The sequence below is a fragment of the Colletotrichum chrysophilum genome (assembly GCF_026319265.1).
Source record: "Colletotrichum chrysophilum strain AFK26 chromosome Unknown scaffold_123, whole genome shotgun sequence".
Taxonomy (NCBI): domain Eukaryota; kingdom Fungi; phylum Ascomycota; class Sordariomycetes; order Glomerellales; family Glomerellaceae; genus Colletotrichum; species Colletotrichum chrysophilum.
Window position 1 is genome coordinate 81642 of NW_026517410.1, and position 23178 is coordinate 104819.

The window sequence follows — 23178 nt, forward strand, 5'->3', positions numbered from 1 at the left end:
TTTTCGACTTCTTGTCGTCCCTGAATGTGGGGTTGCAACTTGCTCGTCTATGCTGACATCAACAGAGGCGCAAACGAAACTAGGAAAGGTGCAATCGCGATCCAAGCTGCGGCGTGTCAAGAGCTCATCATGATCATCCCGAGCTTGGAGTGCGTTTACCCTCCAAACTTGAATCTTGTGCCGCCAAGATGGCGGCCTTTGGTGAAGTAAGTAAGCTCTTGCGGGTTGAAGTTACGACGCTGACCTCGGATAGCATCATCTGCGTCCACGACATAGGAGGATCGCCGAAGACGACATGGCATCATGATGAATCTGGCAAGATGTGGATTTCGGATCCGGAATTCCTCGGCAACTTCTCAAACTCGGCGCGATTATGGTCATACGGATACAACTCGGACCCGTCAGTCAACATGACGCCCTCCAGTATTGCATTCCATGCCAACGAACTCCTCGCAATAATCATGGCTGTTTACACAGTGAATGGGGTACGCTTTGATTCGACATCAATGTGTCTTGAGCATAGCAGCTGACGAGATTTTTTCTAGGGAGGAGGACCAACCATCTTCATTGCACATGGTCTCGGTGGGGTCATCGTCAAGAAGGTACGAAGACAACACGCGCCGCAACTCAAGAAGCTTAATTAACTGAAATCAAGGCCGTCATACTCTCCTTGAGCTGTCCTGAGTACTTCAACATCCGCGATTCCATCGCTGGCATTGTCTTTTTGGACACGGTACATCACGGCACTGATTCGGAGGGCGTTCTGAAAGCAGTCAAAACTATCGCGGCACTCAGTCTCCAAAAGGGATCCTTGAAACCATCGTGGGACGACACAAGGCAATATGCAGATGCCGTCCGCGAAGTCAACACCGCTTTTCTTGACAGGCTGCCGACGGAACTTGAGATGCTCAATTTCATTGCGTTGAGACGGGTTGAGCTGACTGTTGATGGTTCCGAAACGCACAAGACTTTGGTGAGAACTTCAAGCGGAAGACCATGTTGAGGTTTCTAACATCAAGCAGGTAGTTCCGAAACGACGCGCTGAGCTCGAATCATCTCAAAGCAAGACATTCACCATAGACTGCGACCACTTTCAACTCACAAGGTTCCCGTCCCCCGAGGATAGGATCTATCTTCAGCTAGCTGAGCAAGTTGGCGAGTTGATGACGAAGGCCTCGGCAGATACGTCTAGGAGGGTATTCTTTCCGCCCGCACCGCCGGTACTGCGAAGTTCTCCAGTTCCCCGACCGCCATCACCGGATCCAGGTAGTTATCTGCTAAGACATGGATTTCTGAGATTTACTGACAGAAAGTAGACATCCCTGTCCGACCACGCCCCCCGCCAGGCCGAGCCATGGGGCTACCCCCAGGCGTAATACCTGCTGCACACGGTGGCAACGCTCACCAAGCATGGTTGAAGAAGAAAAGCATCGGTCAGTTCTCATTCAACCTTGGAGTTATGGATTGGTTCTGATGGAAATTTAGAGTACATGAAAGAACGCCGGGACAGACTCATACACAGGCTTGGCACTTGGAACGATGCTCATCTTGGGCACGATATCAATACGATGCCGGGCACATGCACATGGATAGAGACGCATCCATTCTTCCTTGAATGGTCCAGGTCTAATGCGACTGAGGACTTCTATGTCTACGGAAGTGCTGGTTGTGGCAAGACGTATCTCGCCAAGTCCGTTGCGAATCACCTCTCTCGAGATGCGTCAAAGCCATGGGACCTGGTCTTCTCGTTCTTCTGCAATGCAAGCTCAACAGGCAATAAGAAACCACCAATCATGGAGTATTTTATCCAAGAGATTCTTCGCGAACGGCCACAATGGTTCGAATTATTGAGCAGTCAGTTTCTGTTCCCTGACGCCGACGGGAAGTTTAGCATGGCCGCGCTCTTTGGCATCCTCCGGAACATCATGTCACAGCTGCAGTTGGGCCAGGGTGCTGGGAAGTCGATCACAGTCTATTTGATAGTGGATGGGCTCCACGAATGCGACGTGGGTTTTGTCAAAGAGTTTCTGGCTCTAGTAGCTAGTCTTATCGACCACCCAGTTGCTCGTTCAACACCGCCGACGCCTCCCAGTACAGCACCTACCGGACCATTCAACCAATTATTTCCCCGGGATACCGTCAGATTCAAGTTCTTCATCACTTACACCCCGAACGAGGTCATGGCTATGGCTTCTGTGAGAGCCACTCGTATCAAGATGAAAGACCAGGACATTCGGAAGGACATTGCTACATATGTGGACAAGAGGGTCGAGGACTTCAGTACCATCAAGTCAACGAGAGACCCGCCCGCAGAGCTCGCAGATTCGATCAAAGAGCAAGCAGAATCATTCTTCGTCTACGCCAATTGCTCCATGGAAGACGGATTCTCGACCGCAAGAGACGATGATGAGTACGGGTTCTCCATGAGCCGCCGGATCTTTCCATACCCGCAAAAGTTAGGAAAGTACTTTGACTACAACCTGCTGCCATTGTTCCAGAACATCAGCAACGACAATTACGCCCTGTCAGCGCTGCATGTCATCCTAGGCACCATCGGACATATTCGTGGCAACACCCTGCGCGACGCTCTCGCGTGCCTTCACGACAATCCCCGTCTGAAGTTTATCGATATCCAGACAATCTTGATGCATCAATGCCCTCGGCTGATCAGAGTCAGCGACGAATTTGAGGCCTTTCCCTTGCACCCCTCCCTTAGAATCCACTTCAATTCGTACATCAGCAAAGATGAACAACATGCCAACATGGCGTCGCTCTGTCTCAAGTATCTTTCGCAGCCCATATTTGGAGGAGGTCTTTCGAGAGATGTTGAACGAGAATATCCGTTTTACCATTACGCGGCAAGAAATTGGCAGTCGCATTTCAAGCTCTCAGGAGACAAAAGGGGAAAGCTGATACCCCAAGTGCGCCGTTTTTTCAATTCATCATCATACAGAACTTGGAGTCGCCACGTAGACGGAACAATATCATCGCCCCATGGGATTACTCCTCCTGTCGTGGCTCTTATCACTGCGAACGCCGCAAACATCATCCACCTTGTTGTCGACTTGTACGTCATGGACGACCCAGAAACGTACCCTTGGCAAACCGGAGTATGGGGCTTCTTCTGGCGGCTCAAGCAAAATACGTGGAGAGATTACCCTCGGTTCGCCATGTTCATTGACTCATTCAGAGAGAGACATGATGAGATGATAGTCGACGAAGCGGGCCTTTCTCCCTTGATGCATGCTGCAAAGGAGCCGGTCGGTCTGCCAGATATGATTCGCCATTTCCTGCAGCGTCCCTTCAACATCAACCGTAGAGACTACGCCATAGGCGCCACAGCGTTGATGTTCTTTTGCAGATTCAACACCGATCCGGATCAAGATCTCGTTTCAGAAATGATCGATGCGTTCATGAAAGCAGGAGCAGATGTAAACATGTCCACTTTCAGGGGAGAGACCCCTCTGTGGCTGGCATGCAGCAACGGAAACCCGATCCTGGTTGAGGAGCTCCTTCGAGTCGGGGCCAACCCCAATATCTCAGATAAAGACGGGTCAACGCCCATACATCAGGCATTCAGCAAGCCAACGAAATATTCTTATCATATCATCGACAAGCTCAGTCGAGCTGGGGCCGATCTGAACATCAAGTTTCCTTCCCCAGATAAACTGATACCAATGACAGCAGCAATCGTCGACATGCATTTCGACATATTTTTACATCTAATAGACAACATCGAAGATATCAATCAGAGAGATGCCGCGGGCTTTGCTGCCATACACTTGCTGATGCAGCCAAAATACGCCGATTGGCTACCTCATCTGCTTGAACGACGGGACTTGGACATTGATCTTCTCACCGACTCCGAGTCTAGTAACGGTGCACCAGTTCGACTTACGGCTTTATCTTACGCGATTACCGAGCAGAACTTCCAGGCCGTCGAACTGCTTCTAAGGGCCGGAGCAAATCCCGACCGTCATCCACAAGCAAGCGACAAGCCACCACTATTTGTTGCCGTGGACTTCGTCGCGGGGAGACTGGAAGACATGTAAGGCACTGAATTCTTGAAGTGTGTATATCAGACTGACAATACAGCAGCGGCGATAAAGACCCGAACGGAAACCTCGATATCGCAGAGCTGTTGATCTCTTACAGCAGCTCCATCAATACTATTAATCCCAAGTCAAAACGCCATACAAGATCACCATTAATGCTAGCAGTCAAGAATCAGAACTACCCAATGGTTGAACTTCTCCTGAAGCACGGTGCAGACCCCACCTTGGAAGAAGCTTACAATCTCCCTGGCGTTCTGGACGCAGCCGTTTACGGGGGCAATGTGGAAATTCTCAAGTTGCTTCTGGAACATTCGTTGCCTCCGAGTGTCAACTATGTACCAAAAGACTTCGACGACATCCTTATCGAGGCGGCGGAGAAGGACGTAGAGTTGGTGAAGCTACTCCTGGATCACGGTGCCGATACAAAACGATTCTTGGCACCTGGTGACCCCAGAACCCCGCTACAGGCTGCAGTTCAGGAGGGAAATCTCGCGTTGTGCAAGCTATACGTCGAATATGAGCCGGGCCTGGTGAACTATCAGGATAAGGAGGGCTTGGTGTGTGAAACGCCTCTGAACATTGCAGCCAGAGAAGGCCACCTGGAGATTGTCCGCTGTCTCCTCCAAGCAGGGGCCAAACCCAACATCCAATCGTTCTACTACCAGGAAACACCGCTTTGGTCAGCATGTTCTCGAGGGAAATTCGAGGTTGCCAAGCTTCTTTATGAGAAAGCTCCTGAAACCATCAATACCCCTTCTTATGATGGCGAAACACCCCTTATGGGAGCATGCTCCTCCGGTGCAATTAGAGTCGTTGCCTTTCTTCTCGAACATGGAGCCGACTTTACGCCCAGATACTCGACTTGCGGCTCGTGTGTCTGGAAAGCCTTGACGAATAACAGTAACGCACCAGCGTACAAGATGATCGAACTGCTGATTCAGCACGGTCTTGGCGTGGACGATGTCGTCAGCTCGGTTGGATTTACCGTGCTGGGCGAGGCCTGCAGGAGCGGGGATCTGCCGGCGGTGCGGTACTTGTTGGACTTGGGTGCTGATCCGGTGAAAGGACAACTCTGTCCGGGAAAAGAAGCCTCCGACAATTCTTGGAGGAGTGCCGCGCAAGTTGCCGTGGACAACCGTGAGCCTGGGATTCTCGATGCCTTGCTCCAGCATCCCAAGGTCGCTGACTTCATTGCCAACGCCGATGTTTATGGGGAGACGGTACTGCATACGGACGACCCGCGAGCGGAGGTGCCGGCGATGATGACTATGATCCATAATACTTGTGAAAGGCTGAGGAGGGAGACCGGCGTGGATCATTGGGAAAGGATGCTGCGTGCTGAGGATTTCGGGGGCCAAAAACCACTTGATACCGCAATAGGAGGGTGTCACAAACCGTTGACTGACCAAGCTGTCGCAAACGCCGACGAATTCATCGCACAGTATATTGCGCAACTAGTCATAGCGCAGCACAGGACGATCGACGACCACTATTACATCATCAGAATGCTATCGCGGCTGCTCCTTCTCCGGACTGGGTACGACGATGAAGCTGTCAGACTGATACAGGCCTACGTCGTGGATCCTTGGGTGAGAGAGAAGGACGACCGTGTCGAGGAAGCGGTGTTCTGCGAGTACTATTGCGATGAGTGCGGCAAAGATGCCGAGGAGGAGACGCTCTACTTCTGCCGGTTTTGTGTATGGACTACTGGACGGTGCTGCTTCAACAATTACAAAGGGATGCATGAACCGATTGAAGTCCCATTGGTCATGGAGAGGCGCATTGTGGATATCAATTCGGAGGAGTTCATGGGTGTGCTCAGAGTCCTTGAGCAAGACTTTGTCACCAACAAAGCCCCCCGTGTCGCGGAACCCGCTCAGAAAGAGCTGTTTGAGGTGGATCCTGAGTCCGGGGACACGACGCTGTCCCTCACCTTTCTGCATTCCTTGGGGTATCTTGAGTTCCGACGTCGCGCATGGAGTCCTTACCTTCCCTTGGCACCCAAGATATACAAGCGTATCGAGCCATGGGAATCCTTCATGAGGCAGGAGAGGAAGGAATTTCAAGAGTGGGTCTACCGGACGGAAACGGCGCCATGGAGACTGAAGAACGAACTTGAATATTTCCTCGAATCAGGCAGGAAGACCGCTTACAAGGACGTTGGCACCACCATAGCCGAGGAGATAATGAGGGATGTGGGTGTACTATTTCACGAGCCACGCCGCAGCAGAAGCCCGCGGATGCTGCGGCCGAATGAGAGGGGAGAGAGGGGCCCACGCATGCTTTCTGACGAAGAATCTGACTGATTTGATGGGATCCCAAGATGAATAATTGTAGGACGTTTCTTGGATTCATGAGAAATGATGAAATGAAAAGGGGTAAATGGGCAGCATCAGAAAAGAAAAGGCCGACTTACGAGTTGAGGTGATGAATCGGAAAAATACGCATAATTATGGAAACCAAAAATATGTCTTGCAACAGGATTTTGCCAATTGATATCATTGTTACTCTTGTTTAATATCTTGGCTAATCTTCCAGGCTTTCTTTGCATACTTGCTACGGTGTCCCTCTTGCCATTCTCCGCCTGCACTCAAGTGGCATCATCGTTTCGACACAGACCGCCTGCTCAGCCATGTAGGAACTTCTCCAGAAACCATGAGTACTTCTCAAGTTGCTCTAAGTGAACAATATGAGCCCCATTGCTGACAGTAATCCATTTAGAGTTGCGAATGTTCTTGACCAAAGGCTCAACCACTAAATAAGACGCCTCGTCAAACTCGCCATGGATAACGAGAGTAGGGACTTTGATCTCTCTGCACTTCTCACTCCAATCGTAACCTAATTCAGACTTTTAGCTCATCTTATAGGAGGCTGCGCGGAGAAGCAGGACTCACTCTTCAGGTTCCCGACGACAGTAATCTCACTTGGTCCATTCATGGTAGAATAGACCGTTGGGTCCTTCTCCAGCTCATCGAAAGCGTCCGCCAAGGCCTTGGGGAATGGCCAAATGCGACACATATGAACCTTGTAGTACTCCATCACGGCCGCCTGATACTCTTCCGATTCGTAGTCGCCATCCTTCTCCGCCTTCTCGATTGCATGGCGGACAGTTTTAGGCATCTCTTTTAGCCAATTACGCTGTGCCGTTTCCCACAACTTCATACTCGCGGGGCTGCTGGCCAATATCAGCTTCTCAATCTTTGGCGCCAGAACTGGCGATGCCGATTCTGTCGCGATGACAGCCGCAAGCATGCCACCCCATGAGTGACCGTAGAGGTCAAATTTGTCGACGCCGAGGCGGGCCAGCAAGTTCTCGAGCTCGGAGACAAAGAGCGACACAGTCCAGAAAGACTCATCGCCCTGCTTCTCCGGGTAATGCGTCGATTTGCCGCAACCGATTTGATCATACAGAATCACGGGAGTCTTGGTTTGTTTGTGGTAATACGTGAAAAGAGGGGCCAGATAAACGTGTGGAATCCCGGGACCGCCGTGAAGTGCGACAAGCGGCTTACCTGCAGACAGGTCGCCGAGAGTACGATAGGCAGTTTGAGGGTTCGAGTCCTCAGGAAATGATGGATGAGGAAAGGGGACTGACCTCTCGACCACTTTGATGAGAACCATATTATTGACAATCAGATGTATGGGCGATTTGCTCTCGTCAGTCAATGAAAGGAGGTAATTGTTGAACTGCAAGAAGCGGGGATACGAAACGGGGCTTGAGCAGTGAATGATCAGCCGATTGCGCCAGTAAAATTCATGTTGTATCAGAGGCATGAAGCTTACAGTGGCGCATAAGCTCCTGCCGATCCGGGAGCGAAAGTTCATTAAATAGCCCAAGGCACACTGCGATTGGACATCAACGAATGACAATGAGGTAAGACAGGACTAAGCAATGGGCCATTGCATTCCAAAGAAGCCGTGGGAAGCTGCGATGGAAAACATTGGCTGTGCAATCGCAGTGTCATCAACATTTCGACCAACCGAGTTTAGTAGATTATTTCTGAAGCTTTTTATACTGCTCACTGAACAGCGGAAATCATTTGCATACTATAGCGAGAAGATTTACTCATTGACTGTCTGTAAAAATATCTAAGCGATCGGTATTGCAATGTGACTGGAGTGAGCTATTGGAACCAATGCTTTATGAAGCTCAGCCGAGATTCCGTCTTCCTCTCCTGCCTTCGTACTGACGGCATCTGGGGCAAAGTCCGAGTTTCATTACTTCGCCTTGCACAGTTTCACTCAAAATCTGACCACAAGGGTGGCGCGAGCAGCATGTTCCAGGGCTGTGGTTGCTTGTTCGACGCTCATGGCGCGTCGTGTAGCTGGTGCCGCAGCTGGTGCAGTCGACCGAGTGGAGAACGAAATAACACATCTTCGAGGAGTGACTTTGCGGATGTTTCAAGATGCAAATAGCAATTGCCAGATAGAGATCCTGACTGGTTCTTTCGCGATCTTGCGCAGGGAAGTGTGGTTTCGAAATCTTTTGAAATGGAGGTCGATCGAACGAAGCCAACAATAGGCACAATGATCCTTTATATCTTGAGGCAAGTCTCAAAGAGCTCAAGTGAATTGAGGCTTGGGATCCATTCAACATGCAGGCTGTCTTGGTGAATGAGCCTGATGCAACTGCTTTGTTGTGATTCAGCGATTGTCAAGGCGTCAAAGCGGGCAGTTCTGAATGCATCTCGAACCGTCTTCATACTCTCAGGACCACGAGTGACCAAGATGACTAGAAATGTCGCGAGGAGCCCGGCTTACCTGTAAAGCCATGTCCAACTTCTTGTTTCTCATTCCGTCTCATCACGCAAAGTGTGTCTATTATCGAGCAGAAAACGATATTGAACAAACAACAACCTTTTTCAACACCAATATGTGTCATTTCATTTGGAAAGACAACCAGTGCCAGGCGTGCGGCCAGTTCTTTGATCGCAAACTTGTTTCCTGCAACCAGACACAAACGCGCAAGCATACGACTTGCAGCAGGGTCTACTTCCGAGAGAACGATGCCGATTTCAAATGTCAACAATGTTTGGTTACGGAAGCACCTTGGAGGAGGGTGAAGCCATTGGAAAGTCAGAATAACGAAGAGTACTACAGCGATGATTCTGGGGACGAAGACTTTGAGGAATCTGATGGGAGCCTTTCGGACAACGATGAAAGTACCGATGACGACGGCGACTACGAAGACAACAGAGGTAATGGGTCTTTAAAGAGAAGCTTTCAGGATGCAGATTTCAAATTTCCTCAGAGGCAAATGCCGAAGAGAAAATGTCGAGGAGATCGGGTAAAAAGCCTGTTGCTCAACTAAATGTGCTATAAACTCCCGCTCTTTTCAGGCTATGGTTTTATGTTGGCGGATTGGTTCAATACAAAGATTAGGCAAAGAATCAATATCTCAATCATGCTCCAAGTTTCAAATGAGTCACATGTCTCATACCGCCAGAAATCATATCATGGCCTCGACATTAGTTTGGCATCAACCTTACAAGTGGGCGTAACAACACAAACCAGTGAAAGCACAGAATAAGTCAAAAGCAGAACTCTCTGATTTCAGGGTTGTTCCTGTGATTGGTGGCCGAAAAGCGCAGGAAGGTTTGTATGAGACAATTCCTTGTCAACAGCGTTCAAAGCAGTCCAATGAAAGCTTCTGCCGATCACAGCCACCAAGCACCAAGGCAGAATCGCAGAATCACAAAAGCTAGCCAAGGCCACATGACCTTAGTTAGGTTCGAGGAATTCAAACTTCTATTATTGATAGGGATGGCAATTTTGAACAGTAGAACGATCAGTCAAAGGCATGGAAACAGCCATTGTGACCGTTCCCTTGCTGAGCCCCAGAGCAACCTGACGTCCACCAGTGGCCCCCATTGTCGTTCTTGTTCACAACTGGTGTGCAATCATCGGATAGTCCATTGTTGTGTTTTCTTTGTCGACCAAGTCAAGCAGTCCCTTCTAGGGAAATCTCCAGATCTTTCGACAACACACCACACAAACAATGCTCGCGACAATTATAGTTACGCCGGCCAAAGACATAAATGTCGCAACCGCCGCTCATCATCTCCCATGGGTGAGCTGCGATATGCCCAATAAAAATCAGCTCGGCCGACCATCTTCATTCTCACATCAGTACTTTCAACTCAGACTTCTTCAAAAGCCACAATGGACGAACCCAAGAGCCCCGACGCCGGCGCCTGGACACTCGTCGTCCCCAAGCGCACCAAGAAAGTTCTCGCCAAGCCAAAATCAAGCGAGGACACCAAGGAGAACGCTACGCAAAACACCAAAACTCCTGCATCAAAGGATCAAAACGTTGAACCCGCGTATGATGCCTCCGCCGAATATGATGCGGACTTCGAAGAGAGCGAAGCCGAAAACGTCATTGACGATGTTCCAACTGAGATTCCCACGTCAGATCCCGAGGGCTTCATTGAGGAATATGATGAGTACGCTGTCATTGAAGACAAGATGCTGGATCAGGCGGTGTATGACTTTGAAAAGCGAGAGAAGTCACTGAGTCGATTCGGAGGTCGGAAGCATGGGACTATCGCGGAAGCTCGCGGCATTCGCATGCAAAGCGTTCAGCGTATCTATCTGCGAGATGACAAAAAGGCTGCATATTGAGAGAGGGTGGGGAGAGTTGAACGCTTATCCAAGGGCAAGGACCAGAGTGTTGGTCTAGGTCAAAGGTTGGATGTCTGATGAGCTCAGTCATATGGATCTTAGCTGCTTTTGCTTCTGGCATGTTTTAGCCGTCGCAAAGAATCGCATCTATGGGCAATGAATTTCTTCAACCTCGCAGGCTGAGAGCACACCTAGTCTCCGTTCCACTCATTCACACATGTGATACCTGGCCTGAATGAATGACTCCGTTGGAATTAAGTTGATTCCAGTAAATACCTAAATCCAAGACTATGCTGATAACAAGGCATAATCTCCCACTCCATTCCTTTTTTCACATCCTCCGCTTCGGCTCTTGACATAGACACAGCTTCCTAACCAAACTCGCCTTCACAAAAGCATCCAATCGACATAATTGGCATGCTTCAGTCTCAGGACTCTTACTTGGCATGCTTCTTTTGGTGGAGGGCCTTCACTTCTTCCGCAAGCCCTGGGATCGGCCCTTGAACCGGGGTGTTGGGAGCGACCTGGCTGATAGGAAGTGCCGCCACCTTCTTGCCAGCTGCAAGCCCAAATTCTTCCAGCCATGATGCATATTGTTCTGTTGACGACACATAGACAATCGGCCCTAAGCCCACCCAGGCATGTGCCGCAGCACACATGGGGCAGTGCTCCCCAGATGTGTAGACAGACGCCTTGGCTCTCTCCTCAGCGCTGAGGTTGAGTTGCGCCCATCGCGCCAGGGTGAACTCGGGATGCAGGGTTGCATCCGGCTTGCCGTCACCGTTCTCGCCGGTCTGTGTGCGGTTGCGGTCTTCGCGGATGATAGTCCCGTCAGCACCTACGAGGACGGAGCCGAATGGATCGTCCCCGGCATCCAGTGCTTCCTTAGCAAGTTCGACGCATCGCTTAAGAATTTTGTAGTCGGGAGATTGAGTCATGATGGGATTTAAGGCTGAGCTGGCCTTAATCAGGACAAAGCGTTGTAGTAGCGAGTGAATGAATGGTGGGGTAAACTCGTGATAAGATCGCAAGTCAGCATTGGGCATAAATAGATGACGTACTGAGAACGGATGAAAGTTATTGCTGGCCCACGGAAATATTTCTTAAGACATTCGTTTGGTTGGTGACTCATAACTTGAGGGGTTTTCTGTATCTTCAACTTCAATCCTGCGTCCCGAACAGCGCTCTGGTTTGAGTACGATGTAAGCGAGCTCTACACTAAGCAGACGGCGTAGAGACTTTCCCAAGTCGCCTAGTACCAGCCCGAACTAGATACTACGTGAGTCTTATTTCGCTGAAATTCAGTTTATCGCTTTCGTGATTTTCATTCAATTCTGTTCTGGAGACTGTCAGGTAAATCTAGTAGACGCAATTTACAAAGTCGACCGGTACGAATTTCACATTTGTGTTCACGGAAGCATGTGCGCGCGTGTCTTGCAAACCGCATGCTAGACTATTCACAGAATCGACCAATGACCAACAAGTAAAGAGTATCACTAAATTAGTCTGGCGGCTGCAGTATCAATGTATCTCAAGCCCACTCATCCACTTCGCGGGCTCCCATGGTGTCGCACGCTCAGAGCACTGACAGTGCGCTGAATGTTTGTGCCCAGACGGCAGGTATTGTGGGTCGCTTAGCAGGCTGCTTCACTATGCACAAAATCTGACGGCGACAGCGATGGATATAAAAACCCTGCAACCTGAATCATGTCGGTGATATTGCCGGCAGGACCATGAGATGGGAGAAAACTACATTACAAATGTCAGTTTTCTCTTGAGACTGTACGTGGTTGAAACTGTGATGCGGTACTTACTGAGCATTAGTGGCGACGCCATCGCTAGCCAGAGATGCCAACAGCTCGTGTACTGCTGCATGATCAAAAGTCTCCAGGAAGGCCAAGTTTCCATGGTCTGCGTCAAAGACAGCCGTATTACTGTCGCTGGTAGGACACGCCGGAAGGACGAGAGCGTAGCCGTGATCTTCAGCATGTACAGTCGCATCCATATCGACGAGGGCCAACTGTATTCGGCTGTCCTTCAGAACGAGAGAGCCGCTTCGGCTTTTGCATGATTCAGCCCAGTCTTCTTCGCTCAAAGGGAAATTGCATACCTGTAGGTTACGATCTGGTCTTGGGGCACAGTGGTGTAGTAGCTGGCTGCATGGTCAGGTACGATGAGCTTTGCGCCACTGGCGACGTAGTCCACAACACCAAAGGCGTGATCATGATGATGATGGGTGGGCTGGAGAACGTTAGTATCGAGCAGAGAATCTTGGCTTGTCTGGGAATACGAACCCAAACGTGAGTGATGTTCTTCCCGAGGCGAGCTTGAGCCCATTCAATGACGAGCTTGCTTTGGTGAGGAGGAGCATCCAGCACGATGACAGATCCGTCTTCAAGCTCCACTACGGCTTGTCGCATGGCCAAGGCCCCTTCGGGACTGATCACCCATAAGCCGGGCAGATCATTAAAAGGCCTGGAAGCTGCCGACTCGATGATCTCAGGAGTTCCTGTGTATGCTCCCGGCCAAAGGAAGTTGGCGGATGTCTCGCCAATCTCAGAAAAGTCATATTGTGCGTCCCGCACGGGCACACTAGCCTGAGGGATCGTCGCGTTCCCTGGTAACGTGAATAAGTCTTCAGAGATGGCAGGATTAACCAGAATCTGATCAGCACGATAATCCGCAATGAGATGCTTTCCGTTGTAGATCGTCTTGAATCGCTGCGGGGCCTGAACGCCATCAACCTCCGTGTAGTCGTAAACAAGGAGATCGTGTGTCGAGGCACCAAAAAAGGGGTGATCTTCGTAGGACCGGATGATGTACGGTAAATTGGTATCGGGATTGAAAAGAACCGTTAATTTAAGTGAATCGTCATGGACTACTTGTTGTCAGCTGGAAGGCCCGAGCAGCAATGAGGAAAAAAAATGATTAGCAGGACTCACCACCGTGGAGCTCAACACCGGCTTCCGAGGCCCCTGAGCGATAGGTAAACTTATTGTTAGACAGAATCTGCTAACATTAGTGAGTGCTAGCAAGTATCGCAAATCTGCCATACCGTCGAGAGAAGTAACGGTTGCCACTTATATGCCTCGCTGATCAAATACGATGCAAGAAGACCTGATGCAAAGATTCTTATTAGTTGTGCCTATGGTAATGGTATGGGGGAAAGCTTGAGTGGCTTACCGTCTAGGTATCCCTGGGGATCTCCAGTAGGATTGTAAAGGTCGTAGCTTCCCCTAACAACAGCGGCAAAACCAGTCTCACCGCCGTTAACGATCAATGAGAAGTCCATAGGACTGAGATTGGCTCTCCCAAATGTCCATCCAGCTGTGAGATCTTAGCAAGAATCAACGGCTGACCGGATATAAACCATTACTTACGGCCAAGAGCGGCGACCTTATCGATGCGTTGCCGGACGTTGTTCCCATCAAAGGAAAATGTCACGTTTTGTCGGCCAGCAGTGACAGCTGCATTATCCACTCCAGTGAGAGAGATTCCCATCATCAGGGTCCTGGCGCGAAGAATCCTATGTTTGGTTAATGAATTGTCACCCATCACTGAAGGCACGCACTCGACTTACGTTTCGCCATAGTACGACAAGCTGCTTATGGAATCGATAACATCTTGGCCACCAAGGGCTTCAATCCCTCGAGAAAGAAGTGCGACAGGATCTTCGACGCTGTCATTTTGGCGGTGGTGCAGTCGATGACCAAAAGCAAAGCCGGAAAAGAGCAAGACAGTTAGACTAAGTTGAGAAACAAACATCTTGACAGTCTCGAGGACAAGAGGCATAAGGGACGAGGCAATGGTTCGTCCAATGTCTGATGCTCTGACGAGCTTGAATACATGATGTAGAGCACCTAGCCCCTGAGTCCTTGGTCAGGAGTAAGTTGAAGACGGATTTCTAATCCCGTCTCGAATGCCAAGAAGGCTACCGTAGCTTCGGTATTCTAGCGACACCTGATTTCCAGAAGATTGTGACTATGTCGAAGGCTATGCTGGTGAACATGGCACGCTGAATGTTGGTGATTGCAAGGGTTACTAAGGCCAAGTTAATTTAAACATCTTGGATTCTTGTCCTGCCTGCTCCGGCTTGCGGGTGGCTCCGGTGAATCACAGGGGTAGCTTCCGCGCGGCAGGAACTATCCAGATCAAGCTTGAACGTCGCCCAGATTCTGGCGAATAACGAATGCGGATCCAAACTTTAATCAGTTGACGTTACTTGGCCCTCCGGACATTGGACGAATTCTGGACCCGGTTCTACTATGTCCCCTTGTTTTCAGACCGGGTTGGCCTCATGTGCTAGTTAAGTCCGGAGGCTGCGGACACAGGTGCCCACATTTAAGGCCGAGGACGCCGTAGAGATGGAGCCATGTCCGGAGATACAGATGGGTCAAGGGCCGCGTCTCATGCGCCTAAGTTTTGGGCACTTATTACATGGCGTTCGCACCAGTTTACTAGCAGAGTAACGCTTAGTAATGCATCAAACTTGAATACGCATTCTTCATTAAAGCACTGGGTAAGTGCTGGGTTCTACTTTTCGTGTAAACAGATGGCTTGTCCTGCCACAAGCCAACAACCGCCCAAGACCCCGGAATATCATCTACAACAGGTATCTATAATCAGGAGACAGATCTCCCAACTCAGTCTTCTCCTCCTCTGACAACGTAGATTGTCCGGCAGCCCGATCCCTGCTCTTGTTTGCAGACCAGCATGCGATCGCGTAGATGAGACACGCAAGACCACTCAAAATGACGAAGGCAATGCAGATGCTGTATCCGGGGATGTACTTTGGTGCGTCCTTCTTCAGGAAGGCAAAGACGGCAATGATTCCACCAATGTTACCGAAGCCAACTTGCCAAGCACTGCCAATCGAGCGGCGGTGATGGCCTCCCAAGTTCATGTTGAACCAACACACAATGATGGGCATGGCTGTGTAAGAACCCATCGCCACTAGGAATAGAGACGCGTATTGTACGGAGGTGTTGTTATGCACGGAGATCAAGATCGCAAAACCAGCCATGGCGACGCAGATAGCGAAGATGGCGAAGAGGAATCGGTGGCGCGTCTTGTCAGAGATGAAGGCGATAATCATCGAGAAAACAAACGCCACAGCCCAGGGAGGGACGCTGTGCAGCTGGGTCTGGATGCTGTCGTAGCCGTACGTCTGAATAATGCCAGGCGCGAAGTAGGCGTAGCCATAAGCGGGCACAATCAGGCCGAAGTACATGAAGCCTCCGACAATGACCTTATAATCTTTGAAGATGTTGCCGACATCCTTGAGGGTTGTGCTGCGCTCCACGGCGGAACGCCCCTGATCGGCGCGGAGGCGGGCCGAGACAAACGCCTTTTCGTCGTCGGTGAGCCACTTGACCTCTTCGGGGAAGTCGGGAAGCCAAAAGTAGAAGAAGAAGCTGACAATGACGGTCAACAGGCCTTCGAGGATGAAGATCCAGCGCCATCCAGCGTAGCCGCGGATGCCACTCATCTTTCCGATCGCTGCAGCGAGGAGACCGCCGAAGGCTCCTGCGAGAGTGGTGCTGTTGAAGAAGAACGAGTATCTCCTCTGCGCCTCGTGGCGCCGGTACCACATGCCGATGAGGTAGAAGGCGCCCGGAAACATGCCCGTCTCGAAGACTCCCAAAAAAAACCGGGTGGTGCAGAGTCCAGCGTAGTTTGTTACGAAGCCCTGGAGCATGGTGACGAGACCAAATCCAAACATGTTGATGCTCAACCAAACGTGCGGCTTGAACTTCTTCAGGAGGATGTTGGAGGGAATCTCCAAGAGGATGTAGGGCACGAAGAAGACGACAAGCGCATTGTTGTAGAGGGTGCCATTCAGGTTCAGTTCCGTGCTGAGGCCGAAGACGTTCGCATTGGCGATGTTCACTCGGTCTGCGAAAGCAAATGGCGATTAGCATTGGAGTTGCGATCGTGGCTGGATGCGCGGGTGGGGAAAGTGAGCTTCTTACCGAGGAAAGCTAGCAGGTACATGACGCAGAGGAAGGGAATGACCCTCATGTCCTGACCAGGTCAGTATTCACATGGTAATGTTTCGACAGGAAGAACTCACAATCTTGCTGACGAGCTTGCTCTCAGTCGTGTGAGGGGGACACTCGACGTGCTCGTCGCCATAGCCGGGGCGGTCAAGATCCGTCGCATGCTCGAGGGAGCGCGACGGCGACTCGGCCGGCTTGTTCTCCTTGTCGTACTGCATCTTCGGGGCCGTCGACTCTAAGAAGCTGGACTCAATTGAACTCTCTGCAACCAGTAGAGGCGCGCGCGACACACAGAACGCGGCGGATGACTGGCAAGAGACAGGTGAAGGAGCAAAAGGGTGCGGCGCAAACAAGACTGACGACGATCCTGCCAGGGTCGCAGCCAGCTTTTATTTCGTCACCTACTTTTTTGACCGTCGCAAATGACTGTGAGTCGCGCCGCCGACCTCGGGGTGAAAAGGTTCCCTGGAGGACAAGGCTGGTGATCCTCCCGTCTCCACACGACTCCAAAAAGTACGGACCAACACCACGTTGGACGTGGAGCGTGTTTGGTGTCTAGCCCGGCAGCGGTAAGGAGGGACATGGATGGGTGTCCTAAAGAGAAGTGATCATCCCCCCAAGCCTCCCGAGCCGAACCCCGCGTTTTCTGACCGTGGCGGGAGTTAATAATGCAGCACTAAGCTCGGGCTATTGCTTGTAGCTGATTAATGTCATGCAAGGCATTGGATCCAGTCAATGACTTGTGCTCGTATCCTGTGCATTGCATGCCTCTCAAAAGACATGGCAATTCTGCATAACTTGCACAAGATGTTCAGGCAGCAAGAAACATTCCAGACTCAGTATTGGATCTGCAAATCTTAAAAGGGCCCCATTCTACCCTATTCACAACTCCACCCCGGCCCCGGGTCGGACTTGGCTCTACTCCACTCCGTCCGCCGATGCAGGAACTGTGACTCTGTGAGTAATCCCTACCACAAATTCCTTCTTGCGTGGTTGGCTCTTGGGTGACGGCATGCTGCGTCAGACGGACGCCGCCGCCGCCCTCGTCTTCTGAGCAGAAAAATCCTCACCTAGGGTTTGGTCCGGTGGGATTGATAGGATGCAGGTGTGAGACAGACCGGACTTAAGCTCGAATTCGGCCGCCGGACGCCCGGAGACCATCCGTTTTGGGCCTAGACTATTAGGGGACCACAGTGACTCAAACCACTGATGGTTCGTCTGGTTTTCTTACTCAGGGAGGCCACAGACACACACTTCGCTTGAGCGGCAGCTCGACTGTCAAGCCTTGACAGCTCGCTTTCTACCCCGCGAACGCCAAGCCCAACCACGCCTGGCGATGCTCTTTTGTAGCTTGTGTGAATGGATGGCACCTGACCTCGGCTCTGAATGTCTTGCGTTGCGATTCTTGAACAAACAAATCCAAAGAAGCTGCTCAGTCGGCCTGGCCTTAGTCTCGTGTATCGACCCTCGTATTGCGACCAATCAGGGCGTCAACTCAAGACTCCTCTCAAAGCTTGCGCGTATTTCTGTTTCGTGGAACAATTGATTTCTTTCTTGCACTCTTTTCTAAAGCTGTCAAGCTGAAAGCCACCGTAACGCACTGTTGGCCAGCTGGAACCAACGGCTTTCCTTGGTAGCCAATCGCGATGCTACCAAAGGCCGTTGCTGTACTCGCAGGCGTTTTGTTTACGGTTTCTATTCTCGTGAAGAAATTTGTGTACTTCGTACATATTCCCAACAGGACGTCAATGCATAAGGTATCACCCGATGTCATTACGACGAACGATACATCCATTCTCGAAGGAATTGATGAAAGGCTGAAAGCTGAATTAAAAAAGCGAAACTTTCTAAGTTGAGGCACGAATGATTGCATGTTGGCCCGCGGCATAAAATGAATTGGGGGCTCATATGATGGTTACTTCGGCATTTTCTACAATGCTATCAAACAAAACCCCATCTGCAACAGCCGGTGCTGCATTCCAGAAGACGTCTTTGGTAAAGACATAACCAGATCTCTGGTAAACATCTCCCATTGTAGGGTGCTTCCAGGGGCTCAATACCAAGCACCCGACATGGTGGCGCGGCACATGAGCCGGCGCCGAGTTTTCGACTCCGGTAGCAAATCTCATAACTGGCAGCAGTATCATCTTCCCTACTTGTTGGAGCACTCTATCAGTGGTATCCGGAAAGAGCATCAAGTTTCTGCTTTTATCACCGCGACGCCCAAGATACTCACCCACTGCCACTCCCCCTCCAAGATCGCCGTAGTCTGTCCAGCAATACGTGATGAACATAGTGCCTCTCAGGCGAAGGAATCCACTCTTCACTTCGACTGTTGAGTCTGGGCCCTCCGTGTTGACATCCAAGTCAATCACTTTAACCATCTTTTCTCCGCCTAGAAGGCTGTCGCCGGAACGCGAGAAGACCGGGCCATCGACGGAAGCCCAGGACCAGGAAGGCGCTCGATATTCTGACGGGCTTCGTAAGTTTCCGTGCGTGTACCAGCACAGCTGGTTCACAATTACCGATTGCCACATGCCTGCCAGAAACCTGTCGCCGGTGGCTTGCTGGAAGAGCTTTGAAAGTCCCGAAAATGCGTAAAGCTTATCTTCGGATCTTGTAAGCTGACAACGCGAGTAAGACTCAACAGAAACCTCCCAGGCGTTGAGCAATTCGGTCGTCATGAACCCCGTTGGGCCTGATACGAGATCTGCCAGGCTTCCCAGAGTCTTGAATCCCTTCATATGATCGGCTGGATATGGGTTGACATCTCCTCTCGGAAAACCTTCACATCCGCTCTCTTGGAGACACTCCCACATGATTTGTTGAGGCGCGAAGTAGACGATCCGCGATGCGAAAAACACTCTTGATAAACCCAACCGCGGAAATGCAACGGAGACTCTGGCAAGTGATCATCCCAGTACCTCCGTCGGTATATGTAACACCGCACTGGAGAGGGTGTTGGCGCTATGGTCAAAGTTGTGTCCACGATACCCGGTGCGATGCCTTCGGCTGCACGATGTCGAAAAAGCCCTCCTTCTGGACCATCTGAAGCAGATGCACAAATGTTGCACATCGAGTTGCTGTACACACTAGCCATCATCGGTGCCTCCGTTTTCCAATCCGTATCGTCATCTTGGATGATGCACAGACGGTCGATCCATACGTATCGGACCCCAAACTGACGGGCGACGAGTATGAAATCCTGGAAGGTCTGGGGTAATGTTTCTACCGGCCAGCCGGCTTGAAGGTCGTGAATATTTTCAGATAGTAGTAAATGCTCAGGGTTAGGTGCCCAGCGGTAACTCAGAGTCATATATTCCAACGGAGATGTCTTGTCTAGGTCCTTCGTTATTCGAAGCTTCCAGTCAGGTTCGCCTAGAATACCAATGTCGACAAGGCGAGTCGGTAGCCATCCTGGTCGTGCCGTTGGGGGGCTTCGACATTTTCCATGATTTGTTTTGCATTTCTTAAACCAATTGAGAGCCTGGTTCAGCGATGAAGGGGAGGCAGTGCTGCCTGCCATAATCATTGGAGACTCTGGTAAAGGGCTATCTGTGTGGAAGTCTCAGCAGCGGTACGCTTGAAATTGGCATGCAGTCTACCTTTAATGCGATCCAAATGAATCATGATATGCACGTCGGCTGTGCCAGACCAGAAGTTTGGGTGTCGAAACGCCACAACAACCGTCTGATCCACGGTTTGAGCAATATCAACACGCGTCGTATTCTTGTGCCGGAGGATTTGGAATTTGATTGGCTTCCAGACGGTCGCCCATAGTTCTGGTGCAACAAAGAGAAGGTCATGATCCCATATTGTGGAGCAAATGAAGCAATTGTTTGAAGCCGCCCTCCTGAAGTTCTCGAAGCTTTGGCCTTCAGGGGTAATGACCCATAGCTTTTCGACGTTATCAAACAGAATGTGTTTAGATCGTAAGCTGTCTTGAGCTTGAATGACTTGTTTACAGGCCGAACATAGAAATGAAGTATGATGTTCCATTGCATTAGGAGTGGAAGTGGAAACTGACCAATACAGCTTTGTTGCATTGATGTGCTCTTCGTGTACAGTAGGTGTCTCCCCGCCAATATGTGGTTTTATCACCTGACTTGCTGAGTCAGGATGACACCCACAAGAAACGAACCAACATTCCGTCTTCGTTGTTGTACAGCCGCGAATACAAGAACAAACATGGCGATGAATCGAGATTGCAGCTTGTCGGAGATTTCAGCAGCAAAGCCACCGACACGGGATGCAAAAATGGCTCGAATCCCTAGTTGAACAGTGCGGGTTGGCTAAGACTAGAAACAGAGCACAATACATGTTGCGATTGAAGTCCCCTGCGTTGGTTGACATTGAGAAAAAAGGCCGTTCGGAAATGCATTAAATCAAATTACTGTAACCGATCTCCCTTTTTGGTACATCCTTCGATCGAGCCAAATCAAATCCCAAGCGCTCGCCCAAGCCACAACCAAACGCCCGTTCCCAGCCCCCATCTAGCTGTCTTGAAAAGTCCACGAATGACCCCAAGCCATGTCTCGTTTACTGGGCTATCCGTCTTGCCATGGTGCATGGTGTTGCTTGCTGAACCAGAGCCCGAACTGGCAGAGGTCTGCTTCGTGACTTGCGCCTTTTCTTCGTAGGCTTTCTCCATCGCTTCAATCGCTGGCAGCCCCCAATTTTTCATCCAATCCCCGTTCATGAGATCGTCTGCTTTGATTCCGTCCTCTGGAAGCCAGCAGAAAATCTGCTCCAGCATGGAGAGCAGATCTCGCAACTCTCCTGCTGGGACATTCTCATCTTCATCCGCGTCTTCCCAAATTCCAACCAGCTTCTCTGATCTATCCTTGTCTACGAGCTGCACAATGTGGTCCGAAAGAGAGGTGGGATCTCTGTGCCGAGGCGTCTCGTTGTCGAGGTTCGAGCCGTTGTCATTGTTACCGGAGTCGATGTCCGCCTTCGAAGCTTCCAACCATGTCTGTGGGGGCTTGCCAAGAACATGGACCATTTCGGCCCAAACCTCTTCGAACCTAGGAAAATAGGTTTGGAAGACGCTGTAACGCGCATAGAGCTCGACGATAATGCAGCCCAAAGCCCACACATCTGCAGGAAACCCAATAGGCATTGCGAAGCTTCTCTGCAACCAATGCCTCAGGAGCGCGAGATTGCTCTGGTATATTGAGTTCATACCTATCATGCTCAGCGGGTCTCCATGATTCCCCGAAGTCACTAATCCGGAGCTTTGCATCATAAAGACGCAATTTGTGGGCATGTTTGTCGTTGAAGTACATCTTACCCACCAGGTAAGGTGGCGCATTTTCTGGGATGGGTTCGTCAAAGTCGCTGACCTTCTTGCAAATGTCTACTGGATACTGTTGCGGCAAGCCGAAGCTGGTGTAGAGGTCTCGAACACTGCGCTTCGATAGCTCTTCATCTGGTAACGCTAGCAGCAGATTTCCGCTGTGTAAGTCTGAACGAAGTGTTAGCCTTGCTTCCTTCCAGGGAATGACAATCGATGGTTGGTATGGGACTTGCCTCCGTGAACAACTCCTTGGGAGTGCATATACGCAACGCCCCGTATGAGCTGTGCAACCAGAGCTCGAGCAACGCTAAGACGGAATAACCAGTTTGGTTCGCTCCTGAATTTGCTTTGTGAGAGATTGATACAAGTTGGGTCGCTGACAAACCAGCGATGCCTTCCGTTTGGTCCTTGCATCGTGAAAGTGTCCAGACAGGGGTGAATAACTTCTGCGCCTGGGTGTGATGCAGGGTTTCCTCGCAGTCGTTGAAGGATTCCATGCTCGTTAGAAGGGAATTCATCGGATTCGCGTTGGGCCTCTGCACACGCAATCTTGATAGCGACCTTTCGACTCAGAACTTCGTCGTGTGCAAGCCATACAGTCGAGAACGATCCGTTCCCTAGTTTATTGATGATGGTGTACCTCCCATCAGAAAGCTGATCTCCCAGTTGAACTGGATGGAGAAAGCCTTCTTGGTAGAACCAGTACCGTTCATCGGGCTCATCATCGTTGTAGAGGAGGATCTGCATCATATTCAGATCTTCCTGGGAGTACGGCTCGCGAGCTGCCAAAAGAGAGACCAAAGTATCCTTCTCGGAAGGGACATAGTTTGAAGAGATACGCTCAGCATCTGCGGCATTCCGGCCTTGTGGAAGCTTAGCCACGACGGAATGAATGGAGCCCATTGCGACTAAAGATCGTGGTGCGGAATGAAAAGAGGTGCAAGAGGTGTAGGAGTCAGGTTGTATCCATATCAAGAGGGCTGAACTAAACTTAAGATGTTCGCAAGGCGCCCGCGAGCTCACACTTATGTGTCCAGCTTCTGTTTCAAAGCCACATGGAAGCCATTGGATATAAAAAGCCAAAGGTCTTGAAGAACACAAAGTAAATGCAAGGGAGTCAGAAACTTTGGTACAAAGAAAAGCGTCTCAAGAGCAGGTCCTGGCTTCCAATCAAAGTAGCGAGCAAGGTTCTCTTTTTGCG

General features: G+C 50.5%; 9 protein-coding genes across 9 annotated transcripts; 4 read left to right on the forward strand and 5 right to left on the reverse strand.

Moving 5' to 3' along the window:
• Window positions 1-188: 188 nt before the first annotated feature.
• On the forward strand, window positions 189-1376 carry COL26b_010878 (uncharacterized protein; the record flags this gene model as incomplete). Its single annotated transcript, XM_053183563.1, has 4 exons — window positions 189-485; window positions 546-602; window positions 656-973; window positions 1317-1376. The coding sequence occupies 4 exons, from the start codon at window positions 189-191 to the stop codon at window positions 1374-1376; spliced, it is 732 nt and encodes a 243-aa protein (XP_053032496.1).
• A 417-nt stretch (window positions 1377-1793) lies between these two features.
• Window positions 1794-4052, forward strand: COL26b_010879 (uncharacterized protein; the record flags this gene model as incomplete). The annotated part of the gene is made up of 1 exon (XM_053183564.1): window positions 1794-4052. The coding sequence occupies one exon, from the start codon at window positions 1794-1796 to the stop codon at window positions 4050-4052; it is 2259 nt and encodes a 752-aa protein (XP_053032497.1).
• Window positions 4053-4240: 188 nt separating this feature from the next.
• COL26b_010880 (uncharacterized protein) lies at window positions 4241-6361 on the forward strand (the record flags this gene model as incomplete). The annotated part of the gene is made up of 1 exon (XM_053183565.1): window positions 4241-6361. One exon carries the CDS (start codon window positions 4241-4243, stop codon window positions 6359-6361), a length of 2121 nt encoding a protein of 706 aa, XP_053032498.1.
• Window positions 6362-6681: 320 nt separating this feature from the next.
• COL26b_010881 (uncharacterized protein) lies at window positions 6682-7676 on the reverse strand (the record flags this gene model as incomplete). Its single annotated transcript, XM_053183566.1, has 2 exons — window positions 6682-6893; window positions 6950-7676. The coding sequence occupies 2 exons, from the start codon at window positions 7674-7676 to the stop codon at window positions 6682-6684; spliced, it is 939 nt and encodes a 312-aa protein (XP_053032499.1).
• Window positions 7677-10217: 2541 nt separating this feature from the next.
• Window positions 10218-10679, forward strand: COL26b_010882 (uncharacterized protein; the record flags this gene model as incomplete). Its single annotated transcript, XM_053183567.1, has 1 exon — window positions 10218-10679. One exon carries the CDS (start codon window positions 10218-10220, stop codon window positions 10677-10679), a length of 462 nt encoding a protein of 153 aa, XP_053032500.1.
• A 437-nt stretch (window positions 10680-11116) lies between these two features.
• COL26b_010883 (uncharacterized protein) lies at window positions 11117-11617 on the reverse strand (the record flags this gene model as incomplete). The annotated part of the gene is made up of 1 exon (XM_053183568.1): window positions 11117-11617. One exon carries the CDS (start codon window positions 11615-11617, stop codon window positions 11117-11119), a length of 501 nt encoding a protein of 166 aa, XP_053032501.1.
• Window positions 11618-12489: 872 nt separating this feature from the next.
• Window positions 12490-14365, reverse strand: COL26b_010884 (uncharacterized protein; the record flags this gene model as incomplete). The annotated part of the gene is made up of 9 exons (XM_053183569.1): window positions 12490-12739; window positions 12790-12920; window positions 12974-13479; window positions 13622-13688; window positions 13735-13796; window positions 13863-14006; window positions 14060-14205; window positions 14260-14280; window positions 14301-14365. 9 exons carry the CDS (start codon window positions 14363-14365, stop codon window positions 12490-12492), a joined length of 1392 nt encoding a protein of 463 aa, XP_053032502.1.
• A 917-nt stretch (window positions 14366-15282) lies between these two features.
• COL26b_010885 (uncharacterized protein) lies at window positions 15283-16896 on the reverse strand (the record flags this gene model as incomplete). The annotated part of the gene is made up of 3 exons (XM_053183570.1): window positions 15283-16574; window positions 16652-16703; window positions 16753-16896. The coding sequence occupies 3 exons, from the start codon at window positions 16894-16896 to the stop codon at window positions 15283-15285; spliced, it is 1488 nt and encodes a 495-aa protein (XP_053032503.1).
• A 4220-nt stretch (window positions 16897-21116) lies between these two features.
• Window positions 21117-22880, reverse strand: COL26b_010886 (uncharacterized protein; the record flags this gene model as incomplete). The annotated part of the gene is made up of 2 exons (XM_053183571.1): window positions 21117-21778; window positions 22520-22880. 2 exons carry the CDS (start codon window positions 22878-22880, stop codon window positions 21117-21119), a joined length of 1023 nt encoding a protein of 340 aa, XP_053032504.1.
• Between the last annotated feature and the right edge of the window lie 298 nt (window positions 22881-23178).